This window comes from Thunnus maccoyii, chromosome 10 (assembly GCF_910596095.1).
Source record: "Thunnus maccoyii chromosome 10, fThuMac1.1, whole genome shotgun sequence".
Taxonomy (NCBI): Eukaryota; Metazoa; Chordata; class Actinopteri; order Scombriformes; family Scombridae; genus Thunnus; species Thunnus maccoyii.
Genome location: NC_056542.1, coordinates 18,583,537 through 18,607,862, shown reverse-complemented (window position 1 = coordinate 18,607,862; position 24,326 = coordinate 18,583,537). Strand labels below are relative to the sequence as shown.

General features: G+C 40.5%; 2 protein-coding genes and 1 long non-coding RNA gene across 3 annotated transcripts; 2 read left to right on the top strand and 1 right to left on the bottom strand.

Moving 5' to 3' along the window:
• The first annotated feature begins 8,653 nt into the window (after positions 1 to 8,653).
• sp8b (sp8 transcription factor b) lies at positions 8,654 to 10,735 on the top strand. The gene is made up of 2 exons (XM_042424780.1): positions 8,654 to 8,674; positions 9,156 to 10,735. Exons 1-2 carry the CDS (start codon positions 8,654 to 8,656, stop codon positions 10,491 to 10,493), a joined length of 1,359 nt encoding a protein of 452 aa, XP_042280714.1. The 3' UTR covers positions 10,494 to 10,735.
• A 2,891-nt stretch (positions 10,736 to 13,626) lies between these two features.
• On the bottom strand, positions 13,627 to 18,551 carry LOC121904897. The gene is made up of 4 exons (XR_006098305.1): positions 18,487 to 18,551; positions 15,306 to 15,373; positions 14,502 to 14,654; positions 13,627 to 13,700 (listed from the first exon to the last, which is right to left on the bottom strand). It is a non-coding gene; the product is annotated as an uncharacterized LOC121904897 (long non-coding RNA).
• Positions 18,552 to 18,708: 157 nt separating this feature from the next.
• Positions 18,709 to 23,416, top strand: macc1 (MET transcriptional regulator MACC1). The gene is made up of 5 exons (XM_042424417.1): positions 18,709 to 18,838; positions 20,053 to 20,175; positions 20,275 to 22,325; positions 22,548 to 22,736; positions 22,831 to 23,416. Exons 2-5 carry the CDS (start codon positions 20,061 to 20,063, stop codon positions 23,032 to 23,034), a joined length of 2,559 nt encoding a protein of 852 aa, XP_042280351.1. The 5' UTR covers positions 18,709 to 18,838; positions 20,053 to 20,060; the 3' UTR covers positions 23,035 to 23,416.
• The last annotated feature ends 910 nt before the right edge of the window (positions 23,417 to 24,326 follow it).

Sequence of the window (24,326 nt, the reverse complement as noted above, 5' to 3'; positions counted from 1 at the left end):
CGCCTGTCCCTCAAGCACCATCAATTATCCACCAGTAAACAAATCCACCAGGCAAAAAAAAAAAAAAAAAAAAAAAAAACACAGCTCCAGGTCCCAGGCCTGATTAGCATACCTCTATGTATGCTCGTCAGCTGCTGAGCAACTACAAGTGATCAAAGCAGCTCCATGATGAGATGAACAGTACACTGATAGAAGGGGAAGAAGAGATGATGATCAGGATTAAAACAGGGCCTTGTTAAAGTCTGATTTGAGTTTATATCGCATAACATTTTTAGAAAGAATTGTGCTGATTCTTCAAGAGTTCCCCTCCAGGCTGAGGCTTGATTGAACACTGGCACATGAATTTAAATATATCATGTTATGTTTATATTATAACCTCACACAACAAACTGATGCCAGACTCTGGAGAGATATGCTGTATAGTTTACAGACATAACTGTGGGTTTTTTTTTTTAAAGTTTGATCATGTAAACACAAAGGCATACAGGCAAAACTGATTTCATAAACACACACACACGTATACACAGAACATACACAATGGACAAAACGTGTGAAGGGAAGCGACAGCAGGCGCGATGACATGTTAAATTACCCCGGTGATGTATAGCTTAATGAACCCCTTGTGTTGATCACGCTTCACATTAATCAACAGCCATGAACAGATTCCCTTATTTTCTCAATGCTGCCTTGATAAACTGCAATTTCATTTAACCTTGGACAGCAACTTTAATAGCTTCCACAGGACAACTGTCAATACTTCCCTGGGTATACAGTGATTAAATTGCAAGGCGAGAAGTGTGTCCCAGCTTCCTCCTCATGCTCATCCTACAACCCCCCCACCTCCCCCCACCTTACTTCAAATATCACAATTTGTACTTTCACACTTGCACAGTCTGCACTTAAAAGCCAAAGTCAAAAAAGACATCTTGGACTCTGCTGTGCAATCACCGGAATAATCCGTGTTTTGTATTTGTTTTTTCCTTTGACACAGACATTAATTTCAGAAACTCACTTTTACATGATATTATTGCTTCAGAAAAATAACCTGTTGATGCTTATGATATGCCTGTTTTTTGGGTTTTTTTTTGCAAATTCACATTTTAAAAGCTGAGTATTAACATCTTTTTCAGTTGTAACCTTTTGGCGTATGTGTTGTTTACTCTGTAAATAATGAACAAATGACTTCACCATTATAACTGCAACTATGAGTGAACCCAAAAGTTTCACATGCTGTGTAAAATATACTCTGATTTCGATTCAAAATTACTATTTTGAAGACAAAAATGAGCAGTCTCAAAAGGTAATTTTTTCCATCCCATTTATTTGCCATTTTTGAATTTTGTTGTTGTCCCTGAGCTGGATGGACAGGATAAAACAGGATGGAGACAAGCGGTGACCTGAGCCCTGTCATAATGATTTTCTGTGATATCCTCCACCCTTGTCAATTTAGCATAAATTATCAGCCATGAAAGGCCTGCTGGCTGATTAAAACCAATTGTCTGGGTAGGGAAGGACAAGGCAACCTCTTTATTATATGATAAACTAAGTTAATGTAAGAAGACAATCTCCCCTCTGGGAAATCGGACTGGCTCTTAATTAAAGCATTGTGTTTTCTCAGCTGGATAGAAGGTCCTTTCTATTATTGCAACATGAATAAAACTTTAAGGATAATGTGATAGATAAACTGAAGTAACACATCCAGATTGGGAAAAAATACAATTATTCTTGTGTAAATATCTGACAAGAGAAGGGAAGAAGAAAGAAGGATCATATATGTGCACAGCTTGCAAATGCAATCAACGCCAATGAGATGGTACTCACTTCCAACAAATAATGCAACTGTGTGTTTTAACAGATTTGTTTATCACAAACACATGCCTGACACTTGGTAATTACACATGATCTCAAAACACATTATCACCTTTGGAGAACATGTTTCATTATCACATCCACAGCTGAAAAGATTCCAAGTTGTGTGTCACATGTTAAGAAAATCTGTGCTGTGTTGGCTGTGCCTCCGCTCGGCGAACAATACAAGTTTGCCTTACTCTTGTGCTCCTTGGATGACATAACAGAAAAGCAAACATTTCTCTGTCTTGCGCCTCTCGTCGGCTTCCTCCACCCACACTTGAGAGGTGACAGGCGTACACCCGGACTTCCATTATTATCCAACACAGCAAGAATGCCTCCAGGAGGATAATTACTGAAACTTGAAGAGCCAGGGCTAATCCTAAGTACTTCACTTTGTATGACTGCCTCGCCCGCCTGTCTCTTAGACTGCCGCTCACACTGACAAAGTGCAATGTTGGGCTCAGTGAAAGTCAATAAGAAGACCTCATGGCCCACAGATGTAGCATGCAGTCACGCCAAATGGCAGCAAAATACACTGTTATCTCTGTTTATCATAAACAGCCTGTGTTTGAAACACTGTAATCTATCACCTCAGCCAACCAAACAAGTGGTCTGGGAAATGCATCATAGCATCCAACAAGGGTATCCAACAAATGCCCAAATAACTTATTCAACTAATTTCATTCTGATTATAGATGAGCAATCGTTTGGTGAGAGAAGAGCAAATAATCCAGACAGACTGTGGTGGGCTCTAGCAGTAGCAGGAGGACAGCACTGACAGCCGCTATATAACCTGGACTATAAAGTCTTGGCCAGAGAATTTCACTGCTGGCGTCAGGCGTGCTTTGACTGACAGGTGCTGAGACGGATCATTAGCACCCTGTCTTGACATATTTGCGTGACAAGACCCGTCACATGACACCCACTGGAAATCTGAGGATGTTCGTTATTTAACATACAATTATCTTAATATAGGGAGACAAATTATGCCCGTCCAAATTACCATTTACATGGTTTCCATGCAAACTAACAACATGGCAACTGTGAACAAAGAAGCCAAAGCTTGGGGTTATTAAATATAACAAGCAACTTTAAATTAAAGCTTTTAAACAGCCTGACAAGATGATTTTACTATTCATTTTATGTGAGTGTAATAAATACATATATTTTGACCTACTAGAGGTGAGGAGCTGCTTCTTGTTTAGATTTTCTTTTCAGTAAGACCGAACTTGAAAGGAAGAGGAAAGTTTTTTGGCGGCTCTCTCCATTCATCCCAGGAGGAGCCAGAGGCTCCCGTCCTGCCAAACAAAGCCGGGAACAGCTGGCTGATCGATACCTGACAAAGGCTCAGAGGTTAGAGCAGTCAAAAGATTGTTAACTAGCCATTTTATTTGCCAGACATTTATATCATTGTTTATGGTTCAGTGCACCCCTTCAGTTACAGGCCATGTTGCACACCTGTGCTTGGAACACTTTCAGGGCCTCTTCACCCACTTTTCATGACCTCATGGGCAAAAATGGCACAATGTCTCCTAGTTAGACAACTAGATAGATAGATAGATTGATGGTTACTCATTTTTTGTGCTGCGTTTACATAATTAACATTCATGTCGCCGCATTTTGTCTTTGTCAGCAGTTCATTTGAAAGATAAAACTGACCTTGAAAATAGCTGACTAGATATCTCTATAATGTTTTCTTTTAAAGCGTTAATGTATGTTTTAAGGTGAGTGCAATGTGCAGGTGTGTGTGTGTGCACTGATAGTGGTGTAGGATGAGACTGGCCTGTATTTGCGCATTCCTACATATGCATGTGTATTTACACTCATCAGAACAACATTCAAACCACCTGCCTAATATTTATTTAGGTCTCCCTTGTGCCGCCAAAACAGCTTTGACCTGTCAAGGCATGGACACTACAAGACCTCTGAAGGTGTCCTCTGGTATCTGGCACCAAGATGTTAGCAGCAGATCCTTTAAGTCCTGTAAGTAGCGAGGTGGGACCTCCATGGATTGGATTTGTTTTTGCAATATGTCCAACAGATGCTGGATTGGATTGAGATCTGGGGAATTTCGAGGCCAAAGCAACACTTTGAACTCTTTGTCATGTTCCTCATACCATTCCTGAACAATTTTTGCAGTGTGGCAGGGCGCATTATCCTGCTGAAAGAGGCCATTGCCATCAAGGAATACGGTTGCCATGAAGAGGTGTACTTGGTCTGCAACAATGTTTAGGTAGGTGGTGCATTGGATGCCAGGAGCAAAGGTTTCCCAGCAGAACTTTGCCCAGAGCATCTCATTGCCTCTGAAGCTTGCCTTCTTCCCATAGTGCACACACCCGCCTGTCCACATAATGTAAAAGAAAACATGATTCATCAGACCAAGCCACCCTCTTCCATTGCTCCACGGTCCACTTCTGATGCTCACATGCCCATTATAGGCACTTTCAGCGGTGGACAGTGGTCAGCATGGGCACTCTGACCGGTCTGCGACTAAACAGCCCCATACACAGCAAGCTGAGATGCACTGTGTATTTTAACACCTGTCTATCACAGCCAGCATTAACTTTTTCAGCTGCATTATTAAAGTTAATGCAGCATTAACTTTTGTGCTACAGTAACTCTTCTGTGGAATCAGACCAGATGGACTAGCCTTCACTCCCCACACACATTACTCAGCCTTGGGCACTCATGACCCTGTCACCAGTTCACCGGTTGTCCTTCCTTGGACCACTTTTGGTAGATACTGACCACTGCATACCAGGAACACCCCACAAGACCTGCCTTTTAGAGATGTTGTGACCCAGTCGTCTAGCCATCACAATTCAGCCCTTGTCAAAGTCGCTGAGATTTTTCCTGCTTCCAACACATCAACTTCAAGAACTGACTGTTGCTGCCTAATATATCGCACCCCTTGACAGGTACCATTGTAACGAGATAATCAATGTTATTCACTTCACCTGTCAGTGGTTATAATGTTGTGGCTGGTCGGTGTATGTTTGTGTGAACATGAGTGTTAGTGCACCATGCGTCCCAGCCAGTAACACATGGCTTTGCTGCCATCACTCTGGCTCGTGTTGAGAGTGTCCCTGCAGGCTGGCAGCGAGGGAGACCCTCTCTGTGGCTCACCCAGGCGGAGAGGGGCTTCCTGCACATCTTTTGTCACACCATTTGGGCCCTTGTGTCTGTGGCTGCCCTGCTCCGGACCCACTTGGCAGCTCACTGTGCAGACGGACATCTGCTCTTTCCAACCTCCTGGTGAATAGAGAAAACAACAACCAACAGACCCTGCTCTCTAACTCTCTGCTCTGCATACTTTGCTGCATACAGTTGCATATTTTGTGGAGAAAGTACATGTATCTATCTATTCCTTATAATATAATAACAGTGCACTAAATTAACTAAAGGATCATCTGTTTCTTAATTACTACAAGTTAAAACCAGTGTCTTAATAATGTACCTTATATATTTAAATTTTTAATATAACTGCTTAAAAAAGAGAGTAATTATGACTACGCTGCCTGAGCCACAGCGGTCCTCTAATTGCTGTGGAAAACCACAAGTGATTACCTTCAGTTTTCCTCCTGAAAGATCATTCATAGGAAGGACCTCCAGATTATCGAGTTGCTTTGTAAATCTTCACATTAAAGTATAGTTCTGCATCTATGGCTTGACTCCTTTCTCCGGGTGCTCTAGGCGGAGTGATTCTGGAGCACGCAATATTGAACACACTTTGTTCGTGCTCAGCGGCCCAGAATAACTCGGTCATTATGGTGGCGAAAGGGACAGGTTTTGAGTTTGATTTCATGATGGTAATATAGCCCATGTGTGTAGGAGAAGAAAGCCTTCAATGGGGACATCTGTTCAATGCGGCTTACAGTTACAGCCGTGCGATAAGAACAACCTGTGCACACCATCTGAACTAGGACCGACCTTCTAGCTGCTGAACGCAACAGGCAACAAAAGACCTTTTTTTTTTTTTTTTTTTTTTGGAGAAGTGGTGCTTTAAGAATAAATTAGACTGTCGTATTTTGAAATGCACCTGGATTAAATATCTCGTGTAAGCCTCAGCAGCAAGATGTTTCCTGTCGAGGAGTTATCACACTGACCTCTGACATCAGTCTTGCTGGTATGATCACTTGGTAATTTGTCACCAGAGGCCAACACGTCTTCTGTAACTGCAGTCCATACCTTGCTCTCCAAATGCGTAAAATCATTATTGCGCATAATATTATGAATGGCCATTCCCTTTAAGAGGAAGAAGAAGGGAGGGGAAACCAATTGCACCACAAATGTATATTTTTTTATCCTGATATCAACATGAATTATGCAAAAATATATATATATATATTTGTATCTCTATATAGCTGTTAGGGATTTGGGTACGTGTGTGTGTGTGTGTGAGGAAACAGGGGCTCCCAAGTTATACCAAACTGAATTACCAGTGTAACATTTATCTGGCATGGTCCGCAGTCACACCGGCTGCAGGAGATGTTGTGTTTTACTCTGCTGAGAGCAAACGTCGAGGGTCAATCAATGCACTGCGGAGCGGAGCAGCACGGTATGTAGGTTTTTATTTCTCGCCGTTACTTTGTCACATTTTATTCGCATCAAACGCTGCTGCATCATGCTCGCTCTTGTTATGATTTCTCGGTAGCTTGTATGATTGGTTTTGTTTGACGGAAATAAAATAATGAATGAGCAGCAAACAGATCGATACAGTTTCTTATCTCCACCGTCAATAAGCTAAGTGAATGTGTGTGTGTGTGTGTTTGTGTGTGTGTGTGTGTGTGTCCCTCCCCGAGTGATCTAAAAATCTCTGAAATATCTTTTTCACTAAAATAATTAAATTGATACTTTGCGCCTCGATGTTGAGAAGAAGCGCACAGACATTTAAAGAATAACTTAAAATAGAGATAGATGTTAAATTACACGTGTAATACATGTCAGATAAATTGTTATAATTGTTTCTAAATATTGGTTTATATTTGCAACTAAATAACACACATGGGATGAGATGAATAATTGAGATGCAACAAAAATAACTGCATGCACAATGAGTCTGAGTCTTTTAAAGTGTGCAACATTATATATAATTTGGGCTGTTTTAGTTTTTTTTCACTCCTTCCTTCTTTTTTTTATACCTGGGGGTAAAGCAGTGTAAATTAATCCAAAAAGCTGTTGTCCAATCCTAGAAACACAAGAATTAATCAGATAGTCCATCTATCACGCTGTGTAATAAAGGAAGCGACATCGGTTAGGCAGATGATGTGATGAATAATCCCTGGTCGTTTTAATTAACTTTTCCCTGTCCTGTAATGACCAAGCTGGTCAACAGACCCGGTCAATAAGCATGTTAATATCAAACAAATAAAACTGCGGATGATTAAAAACCTCCTGCGTTATTAAATTTGAAATTCAAATGAAATTTATGCTTCCAGTGCGCACTGCATGCTAATAGCGCCCACAGAGAGATCCAAGGTTCAACACACGTTTTGCCTACAAGTTCTTATTATGTAACAGGAGCTTCCTCTACAGATTTAACTAAAATGTCAGTGGGCAAAGTGATGAACCTATTCAATATTACCAGTTTATCATTTTATTCTCAGTCTGACACAGAGTCCAATCACTTACTTAAATAATCTCAGTTAAATAATCTCTGTTAACCTGCGGTGCGACACCAACATTATCTATATTGCCAATAACCTCCTAGGAAATTCTGCATTTTTGAATTTTGTAATTTCAAGGCTTTTTTTTCTTTTTAAAGTCAACCACATCGACCCCTCATCTTCTCCTTCATCTTGTGTTTTAGACTAATACAGCGCATAATAAAATGAATAATCCTCCCTCGGAATGCACCATCTACCTACCAGCTTTAATCAAAACTGTCAAGATAATTGAACACAATTACAGTAATGTGAAAGTTTGAGACGGTGTAATATAGGTCCACGACCAGAACAATGCAGCCTTTATATCTTGTGTAATAGTTTGTGTATATTAACTCTTAAGAAGTTTAAACATGCAAAAATCCTGCGGGGTAATTTATGCCAGAGCCAGAAGTTTCTAATATGAAGAAGATGCAAAAAAAAAATACTCTCTTAAAATACAACACCTGAAAAACTTTTTTTTCTTTAAAGATAAATGTAGAGGAGCTGATCCACTTCAACTTTAAGACGTTTATATTTGTGGGAAAGAGTTTAAACTTTTTCAAGATGAGATCATTTCAAGTATAGAAAGGAGCGCCATGAGGTGAGTCGAAAATAAGAGAAAAAAAAGAGATTTAAAGGGAGTTTAAATTTATTGTGAGAATCACAGTGGCTGTTTGGTTGTTTTGGTGGTAGTTTTTACCAACCTTTTTATTTACCACCACAGCTCACATCACCGTGCACAGGTCGCCGTCCTCTTATTTTTAATTTATGGAATGTGATGTTCTGTAAAAATTTCAATAAGTGGCCCCCTAATTCCTCCTTCCTAATTCACTCTCATTTAACTTTACCTTCCTTCCGCTGTCTTTTATTATTATGGAGGGGGCGGTGGGTGGGTGGGTGGTGGTGGTGGAGGTGGTAAGGGGGGGGGGGGGAGGCTGAGGCGCTCTATTGATGACCTCACGGTAGTATGTGGCAGTGCGGCAGGACGGAGCCGCTGATTGGTCGCCCGTGTCACAGCGGCACTTCAAAGCCGGAGAGGAGCCTACAATTGTGGAAGAATGGGCGGAACACATCATTGTATTGCACACCTCTAAAAAAACAGTGCTCTGATTCATAAATATAAAAAGATCCTCTGAGGAGGGCAGTGTTTTTGTGTGATGGCAACTTCACTTCTAGGGGTGAGTCTAAAAAGGACTTTCTTACTGGTTTAATTAGTTCTTGTCATTGTCCGGTGGATGGGGGATTAAACTTACATCGGGTCGCAAAGTAGCAGCAAAGGCAGTGCGTTGGATATATTTTCAAGCAAGCGGTTCGTATGAGAAAGCTGAAGCTCTGTAGACGGGATAGAAGTTTGTACTGGTGCTGAAAACACGCATGTTTCCCTTGGTGTCCTGTGTGGCATGCATGTGTAAACGCTGTCTGTCGCATTTGTCTACTTTCTGTTTATCCAGGTAGGAAGTGATAATACTGTTGTAATGATTTCCAAACTTAAACAAATACATATAACATTAAGATTTTTAGACTTTTGTTCAATGTGGGAAAACAATTTTGCTACCCTGAACTTCTCCTTCCAGTTGAACTGCATGCAAAACTGTGCGTAATGAACCTGTTAAACTTGTTAGACTGACCAGTCACTTACAGCTTCTCTTGTCTTTTCAGGAGGAGCCGAGGTTAGGATCGACTCCTTTAGCCATGTTAGCTGCAACATGTAACAAAATAGGGAGTCCGAGCCCTTCACCGTCGACAGTTTCGGATAATTCCTCATCATTTGGAAAAGGCTTCCACCCGTGGAAAAGAGCCGCCGCGAGCAGCTGCAGCCTGGGATCGGGCCTGTCCGGCTTCGGGGTGTCCCGTAATGGATCCGGCATCTCGGACTCTTTCGGCACCAACAGCTCCCCCGGATCCAGTGCTTTTTCCCTCACGTCTGGTACCTCGTCTAGTTCACACTTTGGAAACGATTATTCTGTTTTCCAAGCCTCTGTTTCGAACAGCTCTCAAGAGTCCAGCCACCAGCCGGTTTTCATCTCGAAAGTGCACACCTCAGTGGACAGTTTACAGGGCATCTATCCCAGGATGAGCGTTGCGCATCCCTACGAGTCCTGGTTCAAATCGTCTCATCCCGGTATCCCCACAGGAGAGGTTGGAACCACCGGAGCCTCTGCGTGGTGGGATGTGGGAGCGGGATGGATTGATGTTCAAAACCCTAATGGAGCAGCACTACAAACGTCCTTACATTCCGGTGGACTCCAGACGTCCTTGCACTCTCCTCTTGGCGGATATAATTCTGATTACTCGAGTTTAAGTCACTCTGCTTTCAGTACAAGCCCCTCTCCACACCTGTTGACAACCGGCCAGCACCTGATGGACGGCTTCAAGCCGGTGTTATCCTCGTATCCGGACACAAGCCCTTCTCCGTTAACCGGTGCAGGGGGGACTATGCTCTCCGGGGGTCCGCCTGCATCTTTAGCGGGGTCTCCGAGGTCATCTGCCCGGCGGTACTCGGGCAGAGCCACCTGCGACTGTCCAAACTGCCAGGAGGCGGAGAGACTGGGACCGGCGGGCGCCAGCCTCCGGAGAAAAGGTCTCCACAGCTGTCACATCCCCGGCTGTGGGAAGGTTTACGGGAAAACGTCGCACCTAAAGGCGCATTTGAGGTGGCACACCGGCGAGAGACCGTTTGTGTGCAACTGGCTCTTTTGCGGGAAGAGGTTCACACGTTCCGACGAGCTCCAGCGACATTTACGCACACACACCGGGGAGAAAAGATTCGCCTGTCCGGTGTGCAACAAGAGATTTATGCGTAGCGATCACCTGAGTAAACATGTAAAAACTCACAGCGCCGGAGGATCCGCCGGCTCTGGCTCCGGGGGCAGCGGAGGGAAGAGGGGGAGTGATACCGACAGCGAGCACAGCGCACCGGGAAGCCCTCCGTGCCATTCCCCCGACCTGTTGCACCCACCTGAGTCAACCCAGGGAGTAGGCATGAACGGCCTCTAACTTCTGCCCTCAGCGAAGCTACAAAAACTGTGAACAACAACAGCAAAGTGTTGTGAGGGAATTGTCCGGTGAGGACATGAAAGTGGACATACTTCGGTGTATGCGAAATGCTTCATCACGAGTGTTGTCATTTAATGAGAAAATAGGCCTGTAGGCTACATTTCTTTGACTTTTTCCAAGTGTTTAAGACTACTAATTACATAATTTCATAGCTGTGCCATCAGAAACCTCTCATTAATACATCTGCGGTGTGAACGTGTAATCAAGTTATTGTGGGCACAACTGGAACCGGGCAAACTTCTTTTTGCAAGCCTGATCCCGAATACCCTTAATGTTTTATTTTCCAGGGTATCACACGCAAAAGATAGTAAACACTGCTGTGAAAAATTAGGGCCTGCAAAGTTGTGCTACTGCTGTCATAACATATTGTCCACAACCAAACTCTGGCACTTTATTATCGAGCAGGAGAAATTGTTGATTTGGATGGACTTGCTCGGTAGGAACAAATACTTGTAGAGTATGGTAAAGATATGAGATGGGGGTGGTTTAGTTATATCTGTCTGATCCCATCAACCATTTGATAATGGAGGTGCAGTTGTAGGTTTATATCATATATTGCTATTCAGTCCACAGCACAGTATGTACCGCCAATACAAGTTTGTAAGTAGGCCAATCGAGGTTACTTACACTTCACTTCGCTGTGTTGTAAATAATGAGAAATGTAGGTTAGAATAATTACAGCCCAATGTAAAGGTGAGTAATGTATTTGTCCAGGAGACGATTTTGTATAGGTATTTCTAGTTGTATATGGACTCTAGTAAATATTTGAAAATATACGGAAATGTACTTGGATTTTTTCTTTGACATGATATGAAATGTATTGTGGGGAGTTATATTTAACCACGAGTTTTCTTGTATTTAGGGGTCTATGATTAGGCGCACTTTGAATTTATTTGTAAGGTTTGGAAATCATTTACTGTTTACCCACTCATTTAATTTAAGTACGCATGTTGTAAAAGTGATTTTCATTTTACAATGATATTTTTCCCCCCTCTCCGAGAATGGCTTTTTATGTAAGCCACTCAATAAAGTCAGTATGAATTCAGAATCAGTTGATCGACTCAGTTTGTTTGATTGTTGAGTCGATATTTTTTTTGAACAGTAAACCAGAAAGTTTGAAATTATTAGGTTGAGTAGAATTGACTGTTCTATATTATAACACATTTTTATCATTAATCTGAAATATACAGACATGATCTCAGTATACAGCTGGTGGTTTTTCTTCAGGGCAGAGTGTGAAAAGGGCCTGCAGCATCACCAAGGCCTCACCAGGAAATTAATTTACATTGCAATCATTAAATTGAACAGTAAAATAAAAATGTGTCTACTTAAAAAAAATGAGAAGAAGAAAGTCAGTGTTATATGAATTTAAATCCAGTTGAATTACATTTTATTCGGTCTATGTCTGTTTTTCTCTTGAACATGAAAATGAAAACTTCTCTGAGGCCGTAGTCAGTCTAATTGTGTTAAACCACCAATATTTCTACTTAATAGCTAGTCGGAGGGTAAATATGACGTAATTTACTATATTTCCAAACGTACATGCTGTAATTTTTATCTTTGGTTTTTCTTTTCTATTTATGAAATTACAAAAACATAATCTTTTTTTCTGTGTAGTCAAAGCTTCTTGCGGTCTGCGGTTATTCTGCCAAAACACTCATAACTTTTGTTCATTTCTAATTGTGCTCTTCATAAATGCGCAGCAGCTTAAGTGTTTACAGAAAAATGCTTATATATATCTAACAGTAGTGTGTAAATATTTAAATATTGTAATAATTAAAGAAAAGAGACGTCTTCTGCTTTCGACTGGGCTCAAGTTGACTTGATGTGAAGTTAGACTAAATCATTTTCCTATTACTATAATTCAAAATTACCAGTAGGCTTTAAGAGCAAATTTAAATGCGTTTATTTGATAACAGTTTATTGAAAACTGATAATCGTTTGTAATAATGTTTATCTGTGTTTTTGATTTAATTACCTGTAGAAAGTCATACAATTAGGCTTTTTTTTCATTTTATACACACACTGTATTTTCTGTCAATTATAACTAATAATCACGATAATCACAGTTTTTCTTTTTTTTCTTGTATTTTTAAAAATCGTTTCTGGTGTGTTAATCGCACAAGTTGACGTACTCGGTTTTACACGATGTAATGTGCACACTGACGCACAGTTTATAATTTTAACTGAGTCAGACAGAAATATAAACATAGATAAGATCATCCCGTTAATTTATCATGTTTTTCATGTGTTTTCTGGCTCTTGGGCTCACTGTGAAGTATAAACTAAACAGCCAACATCCTCCAAACTTCTGCTTTCATATACAGCTTCATAGCGCCATCTAGCGCTTCTCCATTAAACCATCAGCAATATTACGCACGACATTGATCCACTCTTCAATCTGGGCAGTTTGGGACTTGGGAGTTTTGATTTTTCAGTTTTGAGAACTGAGAAGACTTATTATAAATTATTTTTGCGCACTTTCTTTTCAGTGTCGTTTCCTCAAACCAGTGTTACTGCAGCAGTTCAGCAAATGCCAGTCAGAGATGAACATATGACACAGTCCCTGCTGTGTGTTTTCACATTATGAGACATGCACTGATAAGGCAAACATATAAGGTCATCACGAGTCAGTTCACCCACCTGGCCTTCTTGAATCACATCTGAATTTTGGACATAGACAGACAATGTGCTGCAATGCAAGTCAGGTTTTGCTGCAAGTCAGGGCTGCTGCACAATCTGGAAACAGAAATTTATTAGAACTCATAAATCTAGTCTGTTGCCTCACTGATGATGTGTTCCAACACATTTCAAAATAATTAGCAAATTAGCCATTAAAGTAAAAATAGTCACAAGTGACTCAACTTCTCACTGCATAGAGGAGGCCTCATTCAGTGGGAGTAAATCAGATCTCATAAGAGCTTTCCGCCTCTATCATCCACACAGTGTCCAACTATTGGAATAACCTGAAAAAAATACCCACTATGAAATATTACACATTTAATTGTCATACATTTGGTGTCTCTTTTGCAATGTTATGCTCTTAAAACATGGTTCTTACATACAATTAAACATACAAGTGCACAAATACTTGCAGGGGGGTGAAGTTGTGGCTTGTTCCTCCTTTATAGGCTATTCTGTCTTCCTCTGCAAGGACAGAAGCTGAAGTTCAAAGTGAAGCCAAGACTTCAGGTTCATAATGCTTGAACCCACCAACAAAATGTTCTGCAGAAGGACTTTGACAAAACAGCAGGACTCTTACATTTAAGATCAAGTTAAACTCTGCAACACAGTCCTTCATGTGCTGCCAGAAAAACAGTTATCTCTCACATCTACTTTGAAGTGAACAAATCAAAAACATCCTTTAATGTCCCCAAAATTTTAATGACACCTAAAGATTGAGCTCAAGGGTTTTGCAGTGAGGTGCTTTGTGTGCTCATAGATTTTTATTTGTTGTAGCTCTCTGTTCAAATTTTTGTGTTGCTACATTTGTTTTGGTAAAGTCAGGGGCTAGAAAAAAAGAGCACCAGATCAACTGTGGAGAATTTTTTTCTATTTTGCATGAAGTTTGGCTTACTAGGTAATTTATTTCATATTGATTTATTAAAGATTTTGTCCAAAACAATTCAAAAAGAAGACTGATCCAGGAACTGGATGGAAGAAGACTGTATCAATGACAAAGTGTGGGATAGACTGAGAAATAGGAAACACAGACCTACATATTAGGTTAATTTGGTAAAACAGTTCACCATAAACTAATGTGTGTGAAGTGATATATATTTTACTGATGTGGTCTATTCAAATTGGCTTTGAAAGAAGACATCATCATGTGTAAAACATACATAGTCATATAGTAATCATTAAAGTGGAGCAGTGTCCTGATGTCTCCGAGCGCTTGGCTCTGTGTTGTCAGGTTTTTAACACCTTCCGAGACTGTTGCAACATCACCTGGTCTTCAGAGGAAATGTCCTGCCGCTGGTCTCATTTGAATGAAATCGGCCTCAGTGAGGAAAGACACAAACGCCAGGATGAGGAGGATGAGCTGCCAACCATGGATGAAGGCCCCAATAACAGCTTAAGTCAGAGCCTTGATCCAGTCACCTAGAAATCAGGAAAAAGAAATAATATTATCCTACAATGGGTAATAGAAATGTCAAAGCAGTGCTTTGGAAAATCATAATTTCATCAGTGATCTTGAATTTGTATTCTAATTTAATTAAGTTTAAGCAGGATCACAGTCTTGACTGAGGCTGCATGGAAATGCCAGCGGCTGTTGATATGATGAGCTATATCAGGTTTTGAAGCTTTACCAGCAAATCATAGTGTTGTAGTAACACCTCTTGTCAGTGATGCATCTGTGGCCAATTTTGTGGTTAAAACCACCAACCGCACTGTCATTGTCATCAAACCAACCGATCTCCCGGGAAAGGCAATTTGATGAGATTCAGAGGTTAGTCAAAATAATTAACAGTAATTGCTGTGACACTGACAGGGGTGCCCTTATACAATGCTTTCAGCAATTTACATTCGTTTATGTCACAGGTGGTGTTTCACCTGTCTAACTAAGTGGAATACCTACAGATTCAACTTCACCGTGAGAAGCTTTGCTGGTTTTACAGATGTCATCGCGTCATGTATATGAAACAGATTGAAGTGAACTACTTTTCTGTCTGAAAACAACCTTGTTTGGGAGTTCTTTTAATATAAGACACAAACAAAAAAAATGCAACCACAGTACGTGATGCAACCCACCTTAATGGTTTCTACAGAGATGATGGCAGCAAAGTGACCTGCCAGCAGGTAAGGCCTGATAAAGCATCCTGGTAAAAGGGGGATATGAGGGGTTTTTGTAATCAAATGTCTAAAGATCCACAAACAGATTTACCCAAACTTTTCTACCAACATGACACTGACATAGCAACCACTTTACAATTATAATGTTACTGCTGCATAATAAGAGAGATACAGACCTGTGAGCTCATCAGAGCTTGTGTACTTTCTTAGTGTGCGTTTGGCAGTTTTTAAGTATATACAGTTTCACCAGTTTTACACAGCTTTTTTCTAGCTTTAAAAAAAAACTACAGTCCTAATTGCCACTCAGATTTCCTAATAATTCCTGCTTTGGTGTAAGCAGACAGGTCCTTACTTGTTGGATTGGTGGAAATTTAAATAGACAGATACATCAACCTGCTTTCTCATTTAAATATTGGCAGGTCTGATCACATGAATGGTAGAGAAATGGCTCCACCAAGAGGCTCAAAAATGTACAACACCCATGTCTAACCTTGAGCTTTAAATTCCATTTGCTTGTATAATTGTATGCAATAAATATATTACTCTAATAAACATGATATTATCTATAATGTGCCAACTTCTCAGAGAAGCAGTCTTATTCTTTGCTTGTTGATGATGCATTTTAATATTCACGTGGTTTAAACTGGGTTTGCACAACAAGTTTTGCACAAAATCTTCACAGCTCAATAAGGGAACATGTCAGCCTTCAAATCACATGAAAACCAACAAAATTCGAGTCACTGGGTTTCATGCAACAACTCAAATTGGCAGGCTTTGTTAAAATGTGTTGAATTTAAATTGTTGTACTGTTGTTGCATCAACTGCATCATAAAACAACCTGTTTCTCAATATTTTCAACAATTTTCAGTTTAGTTTCAACGTGAAGAAAATAGTCATTCTGTTAAGCTGAAATAAGGGACAATGTGTCTTTGATGTGAAGACAGGTCAAAGTATTGTGCTTAATAATAATTTATTCCAGTGAAATGATGTATGTAACAACTGTAAAGTATTGTTAGCATGCAAAGATCTCTTATTCACAGAAAACATATACTAGCATTGTTACTTTCAAGTATACCAATGATTCAGAAATTAAACATTTTTAAAGAAAATACTGTATGTTCAGTTAGTGGAAACAATTAATTGATAACTGTGCATCATAATATATACATCTTACCATTGGTAAGAGACCTTTTTCACAGGAGACACTTTAACTTGTCATAGCAGGAGATGCACAGGTGTAATTAACATTAACGGCGGCTATGTTTCATTCAAATCATGGCAGTGTGATTCAGCCTTTGTTAACCTTATTATTTACACCTGTGCTTTTCCTACTGTGACATGTTGAAATGAGCCTGGATTTATTCTATATTTTTCTTCATATCAACAAAAGACCAAAACTAACAATGTGTTATCTCATGTCTCAGTACTTTCTGAATTCCCTTCCATGTCTGTGGCACTCACTCCAACCCTATTGTATCCCACTGAAGACGTAAATCTTTAAAAACGGCTTATAAATATATACTTTAATTTTTTAAAAGGGCTCAGTAATTTCCTGAAACAGCTGCAGATTTTTGGGAAACATTACTCAAACAGGAGTAAATGGCAACATGTATGTGTTTTTAATAGTTTTTGGACAACAATAGAAGCTTATGGTACAGAGGAATAAGCTACATCAAGGTTTGGACACAAAGGTAATATTTGTTATGTTAGTGGGATCCATTCATTGTTGGTTTTGTTCCTCACATGGAATTTAATGACAATAAAAAAACTAGAGAATGTCACCAGCTGTATCATTGATTTTCTCAAAAACAGCCACAAGGGAGCAGAGTTTGCTCACAAATCTACAGTTTCTTCTGTTTCAGATACATCAGACTCGGTGCCAATAGTAAAATTATTGCAATTGTGCTCTGGTGGAATGTAGAGTGTATACAGATTTAGTCAGTTTTGTTTCATATTTACAGTAAGAAGTTAACACCAACATGCAAAACTGAGGATCACGACTAATGATAACATGCAAAAGAGTGGGACACTGACCTACAAAACACAAATGAATATATTTAAACATTTAACAGGTGTTATGCTCAATCACATGTTATAAAAAGTACTTTAACCTCTGCAGAAGTGAATGTTTTAATACTCATGCTAAGGTCCAGGCTGCTGCAACCAAAGGCTATATTTGCTACCTAAAAATCAACATTCATAATCTACTCAAGAGTACTTAGCTGCATTCCTTGAACACTCTGGTGTTGGATGCCAAAGTCTGCAGAACTGTGGTGACAACTGTACTGAAGGGACATTTCAACTGTATGGACCTTCATCAGCAACAACATCGATTAAATTAATACAGTTTGTTTCTATCATAGGCACATGTGAAGTTTTTACTTTAAGTAGTAATAGTGATCTCTTTATTTTTATATTTCTATTTACTTTAAATATGATGCACCAGCCTAAATTGGTGATCTATTCAGGGACTTATCACAGTAAATGTGTATAACCAGTTCAGAGAGATAACATGACTTGTGTCCTTGATGACATTAAGTCCTGTTAATCTCTCAGTCCATGTTGACTTTGATCTATAGTCACTCAAAACAGCGGTGATAATGGCACAAAGTAAAATCAATAAAACCCTGTTTCTCACTGAAATAAGTAGCCTTTATCAAACGAATGACTGAATGAGAAAACAGTGTTAGGGCACACTTGGCTTTATTTTGATTATTTCCAGCTTATTAACATCTTTTAATAATCACACAGATATTAGCTGCATGTTCTCATCACTGCAGCACCTGAGTCAGGGTAAATATTAGAGCTGCAACGATTAGTATATCGTCAAACAATTAATCGATTAATCATCTTAAGTCGTTTTTTTGAAGAAAAATGTTCAAATAATCTGATTCCAGCTTCTCAAATGTGAATATTTTCTGGTGTCTTTAGTCTTCTGTGATACAAAACGGAATATCTGTGGATTGTGAAGCGTTGCTCGACACAAAAAAAAAAACACATTTGAGCGCAACTCCTTGGGCTTTAGGAAACAGTGATCGACATTTTCACCATTTTATAGACTAAACAACGAATTGATTAATAGTAAAAGTATTTTAAAATATATATATCTTAAGGGCAAATGCTTGCTGCGTGGATTAACCTTGTTTCTTGTTTGTTTCCTCTATCAGGTGAATAGCCTTCAACCTCTATGACAGCATGTGTTTATCAGTCCTGTCGAAACGCAGGTATCGCTTAGTTTCAGGTGTTGTAAGCCTCATGCGTAAACAGAGAGCTGCATTGTGGGTGTTGTAGTTACCAAACCATCTGCAGGCCACTCCTCCGCCGGGTTCCTGTATCATTTTAAACTTCCAGTCCCAAAATGCTCCGTGGCTGAGAGACAAACAGAGTAAAGACCTGAAACTTGAAAAGGCCAACTTCATAGGAACGCCCCAGAAAAAAAAGGTGTAAAAGATAGTGGATTGGCCGAAAACTACAAACATCTAATGCCGACGGTGAGATCAAACTTGTCTTTGTCGCTTATTTGGTTGTTTTATCTTTTCGATTTTTAATAATAGGAAGTAGCCTGTATAGTTTATGCGTTATTAATATGTAACTAATGAGTTTATAGCCTACACACCTGTTGAGACGCTGACACTGATACCTGTCACTATGACGGTTGTAGCTCCGGTTAGTGAAGCTGAAGCTCAGTGATTATATGTTTCAATCTGTGCTGTTGGGTGTTAATTGTTTGGTTTGGATTATTAATGAATGTAGGATTTGTTTGAGACTATTTTCAGCTGACCAAATCCACTCATACAAATAGAAACAGGCACAAGATTACTATGAGAAAAGTATACGTAATATTGAGCAAGAATGCTCTACAGGAAATAAAGTACACTGTATTCAAATGAAGCCTACCATGCAGTATTTCATCAGAATAGACATTTTACTGTGTGGAACTGCACTTTGATCATAGCAAGAAGCGACGAGAGAAGCGACTACTGTGTCATTGGCTTGACAAGACCAACCTGTTTTTGTGCACTGGTGTAAGAAACCACATTATTAATGACTGACTCATTGTGACAAGTCATGAATGGGTAGTGTGTTTTTACGCAAACAACTGACAGACTGAAGAGTTCAGGCTTTATTCCACGTTTTGGAACAGTTTCCTGTTACAGACAGAAGCCCTGTAGACAGCCTGGGGCTCACTGTGCTGAAAAAAAGCTGGTTTAGGCAGAACAATAACTTAACTCGCAGGTCATTTATTGTGTATGGCTCTGATGCTGTCATGTGTCAAAGCATCTCAAAATATATGTCTGTTAAGGGCTGCAGCTAAGAATGATTTTCATTATTGATTCATCTTCTTTTCTCGAATATGATTAAAGAATTTGGTCTGTATCATGTAAGAAGACAAAGAAAATAACCAATATTGAAGCTGGAGCCAGTTAATATCTGACGTGTGTTCTTAAAAATGACTTTAACAATTAGTAAATCATCAAAATTATTGCAAATTAATTTTTTGGCAATCAATTTACTGATTAATCGGCTTATAATTTCAGCTTTAGATACTGTAAGTGATATCAAGTTGGATATTATGTTTGTACCCTATGTTTGGAATTCAGGACCCCTGGGTGCTTTGTTTAAGGGATAATGTTAAGCTCATAGTAAAGTCATAATAAGAGGAAAAGATACATGAAATTTAAAGAACATCTTTTAATGTTTACAGATGAAAATATGGCAGCCGGAAGAGCAAGGTCCTTCCGTCGTGTTGGGAGTCTCATGCGGAGCAAATCTGAGGGGACACTGATAGATCTGGATGACAACACCTCAGCCAGCAACAACCTCAACAGTAAAATCCTCTTTTATTGAAATATAAAAAATCTGTCCACTAAAATTGAAAACATGTTCATAAAACAGACGTCCTGACAAAAGTCTGCTATTTTCATAGGTGGATACGTGTCACGAGTTACACAGAACTCCGAGTGGCTGCTTTTACAGCCAGAAGTCGCACATTCATCTCAGACAAAAAATCCCTTTTGGAACAAACTGTCTGGATCTAATCCTTTTTTGGATGACATTGTACACAGCAGCACAGACAAACACATTTCCAACACGTCAAATACAAAACAGGACACTGAGAAACATCTGGACACAAATCATGATGATGCGAGTAGCACATCTTCAGATGAAGGCAATGTGGGGAACTTTTTGGAAAACAAACACAAAGCCAGCAACAGATCCGGGAGATGGAGAAGTGCTTCAGACATTCTGGATGATCTGGAGAGAAAGGTGCCAAAACGGGAGAACAGCTTCAAACCGCCCCAGCCGGTCCTGAACCCAGATTTTGAGTGGCTAAAAGATGACAGAGAGGCCTATAAGATGGCCTGGCTGAGCCACAGGCAGTTAACCCGCTCATGCCTGGACTTAAATCTGATGAGCCAGAGCCCTGGGTGGGCTCAGACTCAAGCTACTGACTTTCAAGTCATCTGCAAGATTGGCCACATTGGAGGCTCAGTTCAGTTACCAGAGTCAGAAATTAGCATCCACATCCCAGAAGGCCATGTTCCTCCTGGGGAAGTCCAGGAAGTTACACTGAAAGCAATGCTAGACCCTCCTCCTGGACTCAACAACAACTACATGACAACCATGAGTCCACTTCTGGAAGTGGTCCTCAGCAACATCAACATAAAAGAATGTATCTCTCTGGAGATGAAACTGTCAGGAGAGGTGAAGAGTGACCCTCTTAGTCAGGTTATGACCACTGTGGTCGGGCTGGTGTCCAACAAAAAAGAGGGACCTTATCTCAGAGTAAACAACTGTTACATTTACAAGAACATGATGCAGATGAAGCTCCAGGACCTGAAGACACATTTTTATGTGATTGCAGTCGCAGAGGCATCTGCTATCCAGGCCCCTGCCACATCAGTCTGGGATTACCTTGACCGCCACATCACGGTGGCAGTTTATGGTCCCAGGTACATCCATCCATCTTTTAAGGTTGTAATAGTGGTCTGCTGTCATGAGAATGTTCCACCAAAGCTTTCATTTACAGATATTTGCAGAGGCAACAAAAACCTGCCTCCACTTGTGCTGCAGCTCTGGGGAACACATCGGTTTAAACCCGACAAAGTGAATGACCTGCATGTCGCTGTTAGCATAGCAGGCTCGATGTTCAAAATCAAACCAGAGGACAAACTGAAAGAAGTGAGGCAAAGTCAGTTCAAAATAGGGACAGTCTTGCATTTACCAGTTGCATTGTCTTGTGCTGGCAATGCAGAAATGACTCCTTTTAAATTAGATCTACAAGTGAGGGAATCTAAAACTGCAAACGTCACACATTTCCAGGTGTCTTCCCCTCCTGCAGCACCCATCAGATCAGAAAAGCGAGTGTCGAGGCAGATAGAAAGGCGAATTGAAATGGCAAGAACCACACCTATTCCTGAGGAAAGTGTTCCAGACTTACTCAAATTTACAGACAGACCTGTGAACATACAATGGTACGGTGTAGCCCTAAAGTCAGTTCTCCGTCAGCCACGTGTGGAATACCTCCTGGAGTACTTCAAGGGAGACACAGTGGCTCTCCTATCCAAGGAAACTGTCAGGTCAGTGGGCAATTCAAAGGTAAAGGAATGGTATATCGGATTCCTCCGTGGCAGGACTGGTTTGGTTCACTGCAAAAACATCAAGCTCATAACCAGAGACCAAGTGATCGATTTCACCGGCATTCAGATCACCACAGAGGTGCTCCTGGACAACATGACACTGCCCTTCAAGAAGCTTACTTACATGTACTCCGCCATCCAGACGCTTGTCACTGAGCATATAACCAGCTGGAGAGGTTTTGCTCATGCCTTAGGCTACTGCAACCTATCACTGGACACCATCACACGGCGGTACGCTGAAACTGAGGCTGATAAGGTGGCCTGTGTGCTGGAGAAGCTGAAGGAAGACTGCCACGCTGAGAAGAGCAGGAAAAAGTTTCTGCATGAGCTCATGGTTGTAAGTAGAGAAAAAAACATACTTTTTTAAATTATAATGTTATTTAGACAATTTTTATATTAGATTTAAAGGAGAATATCAACACCTGGAAAATTTTTCTGGTTACTTTTTGCTGTACAGAAATCTCCACACACAACCCTCACTCATACATACTGCTCTGCCTCAGTCCTCTTGCGCTTTCAATGGTTTTGTGACAGCCTGTCTATGTGTTTATCATCCAAGGGTCTGTTAAAGATGGACTCTGTGAATCTTGTGGCCCAGCTGATTCAGAACACAGTCATCCTGTCCACCGCTGTGGAGCTGGGGATTCGATGGCGGGAGCTCGCTGAGAAGGCGGGAAAACTCTCCAGCACACAGATAGCCGGCTATGAGGCGCCGCACCGAGGAAAGAGCGGAGAAGTGAGTTCTCAGGTAAGTTTATTTTAATGTAGCTAACATTATACAGTAAGTATTTTATGGACACTTTATTCTGCAAATGAATTCTGTATTTCGTCTTCTACTTCAGTCAATGTGGAAACCTGCCTATGACTTCCTGTTCACCTGGAGTCAACGTTATGGAGACAGCTACAGGGACATGATCCAGGATCTCCACCTGGTTCTGGACAAAATGAAAAACCCTGCCACAAGACAGTGGAGGCATCTGACCGGTGCTCTCATCACAGTGAACTGTCTCGATATCTTCCGAGCCTCTGCGTACCCGAAAACCTAGATGCTTCGCACTCTAGTGATGAAAACAGCCTTCATGCACTTGGGAAAACAGAGTGGCAGGTTTTGTTACACAGCAGTACCGTTTTGATGAAGTTTTTACTTAGCTCTTTTTGTTGTCCTATAGCTTTGATTTGTTGCTCATATTTTACACAAAACATTAGAAACAAATGAAATTTTAATCTGGTACTTGCACTATACTGTATGTTCTCATGATTCTTGAGCTGTGAAGGAATGACACTTCATCTCGAAAACAGAGGAAAAAGAAGTGCTTGTGTTTGTCACTTGTCTGCAAATGTCACTTGTCTGCAAATGTGATAAAGTATTAAAGGATAGGTTGATAAATTTGTCTTAAAACAATAGTCAGGTGTCCATAAGAACAATGAAACAGGTTTTGCTCGCTGTAATCATTCCTCCTGTTCATACTGACCATTAGAAGATTCCTGCCAAATGTGCCTACAATGTAAGTGATGGGGGACAAAATCCACAGTCCTTGTTTTGAGCAAAAACATATTTAAAAGTTTATCTGAAGGTAATATGAGGCTTCAGCCGTCTCAGCTAATCAAATAAAGTGGATATCTTCCACAGTTACAGTCTTTTTGGCTGGACCGGCCACAGACCAGCTCTTTAACGGCGGTTGTCCATGAGCGAGTGACTGAGCGAGTGACTGAGTGAGTGATGAAGTTGCACCATTGGTTGGCCAGCCAGCGTTGGAGATTCCCCATTGGTCGTTACTCTTTCAAAATGAATTAGCGCAAGGTGATGGAAGCGGAGGAAAGCAGCATGGCGCAGAATGACTGTTAAATGCAGTCAAGTCGGCTAAACTCCTGTTTAAACAGACGCATAGCAATGTCTCTACTGTCTCCTCCTCTACTGTCCAGTGTGATCGACTCTTAGGCTGGCAGCGCTGTCACCAGCCAGCAGGAGAGACGCTCTATGGTGCGTTTGGATTTTATAACTGAACTTATTTCTTTGACAGCATTAAAACACAAGTATTGTAGGTAAAACATGCAACTCATGTAGCTGTTATATCAGTTTAGTGTGAGGCGGCTGCTCTGCAGGTGCACTTGATTTGACTGTGACTGTGATAACTGGGTAGAGATAAGCCTCCTCCTCCGCAGAAAAAAGGCACATAGAGGCATGAGGGAGAGTGCACAGTTAAAACACCCCAAATAACAACCACTCTGATAAAACACTCAATACGGAGTGAAAAAACGAGAGACATCCGCAGAGTGAAACAGATGAAAGAGCAGGGGAAGTTAGCAGATAGATAATTGGAATAGTTTTAATTAGAAT

Coding starts and splice junctions, on each gene's coding strand:
- sp8b (XM_042424780.1), top strand. CDS start 8,654: ATGGCAACTTCACTTCTAGGG. Junction 8,675..9,155: donor TGGCAACTTCACTTCTAGGG/GTGAGTCTAAAA, acceptor TTGTCTTTTCAG/GAGGAGCCGAGGTTAGGATC.
- macc1 (XM_042424417.1), top strand. CDS start 20,061: ATGGCAGCCGGAAGAGCAAGGTCCTTCCGTCGTGTTGGGAGTCTCATG. Junction 22,326..22,547: donor TTCTGCATGAGCTCATGGTT/GTAAGTAGAGAA, acceptor TTATCATCCAAG/GGTCTGTTAAAGATGGACTC. Junction 22,737..22,830: donor GCGGAGAAGTGAGTTCTCAG/GTAAGTTTATTT, acceptor CTTCTACTTCAG/TCAATGTGGAAACCTGCCTA.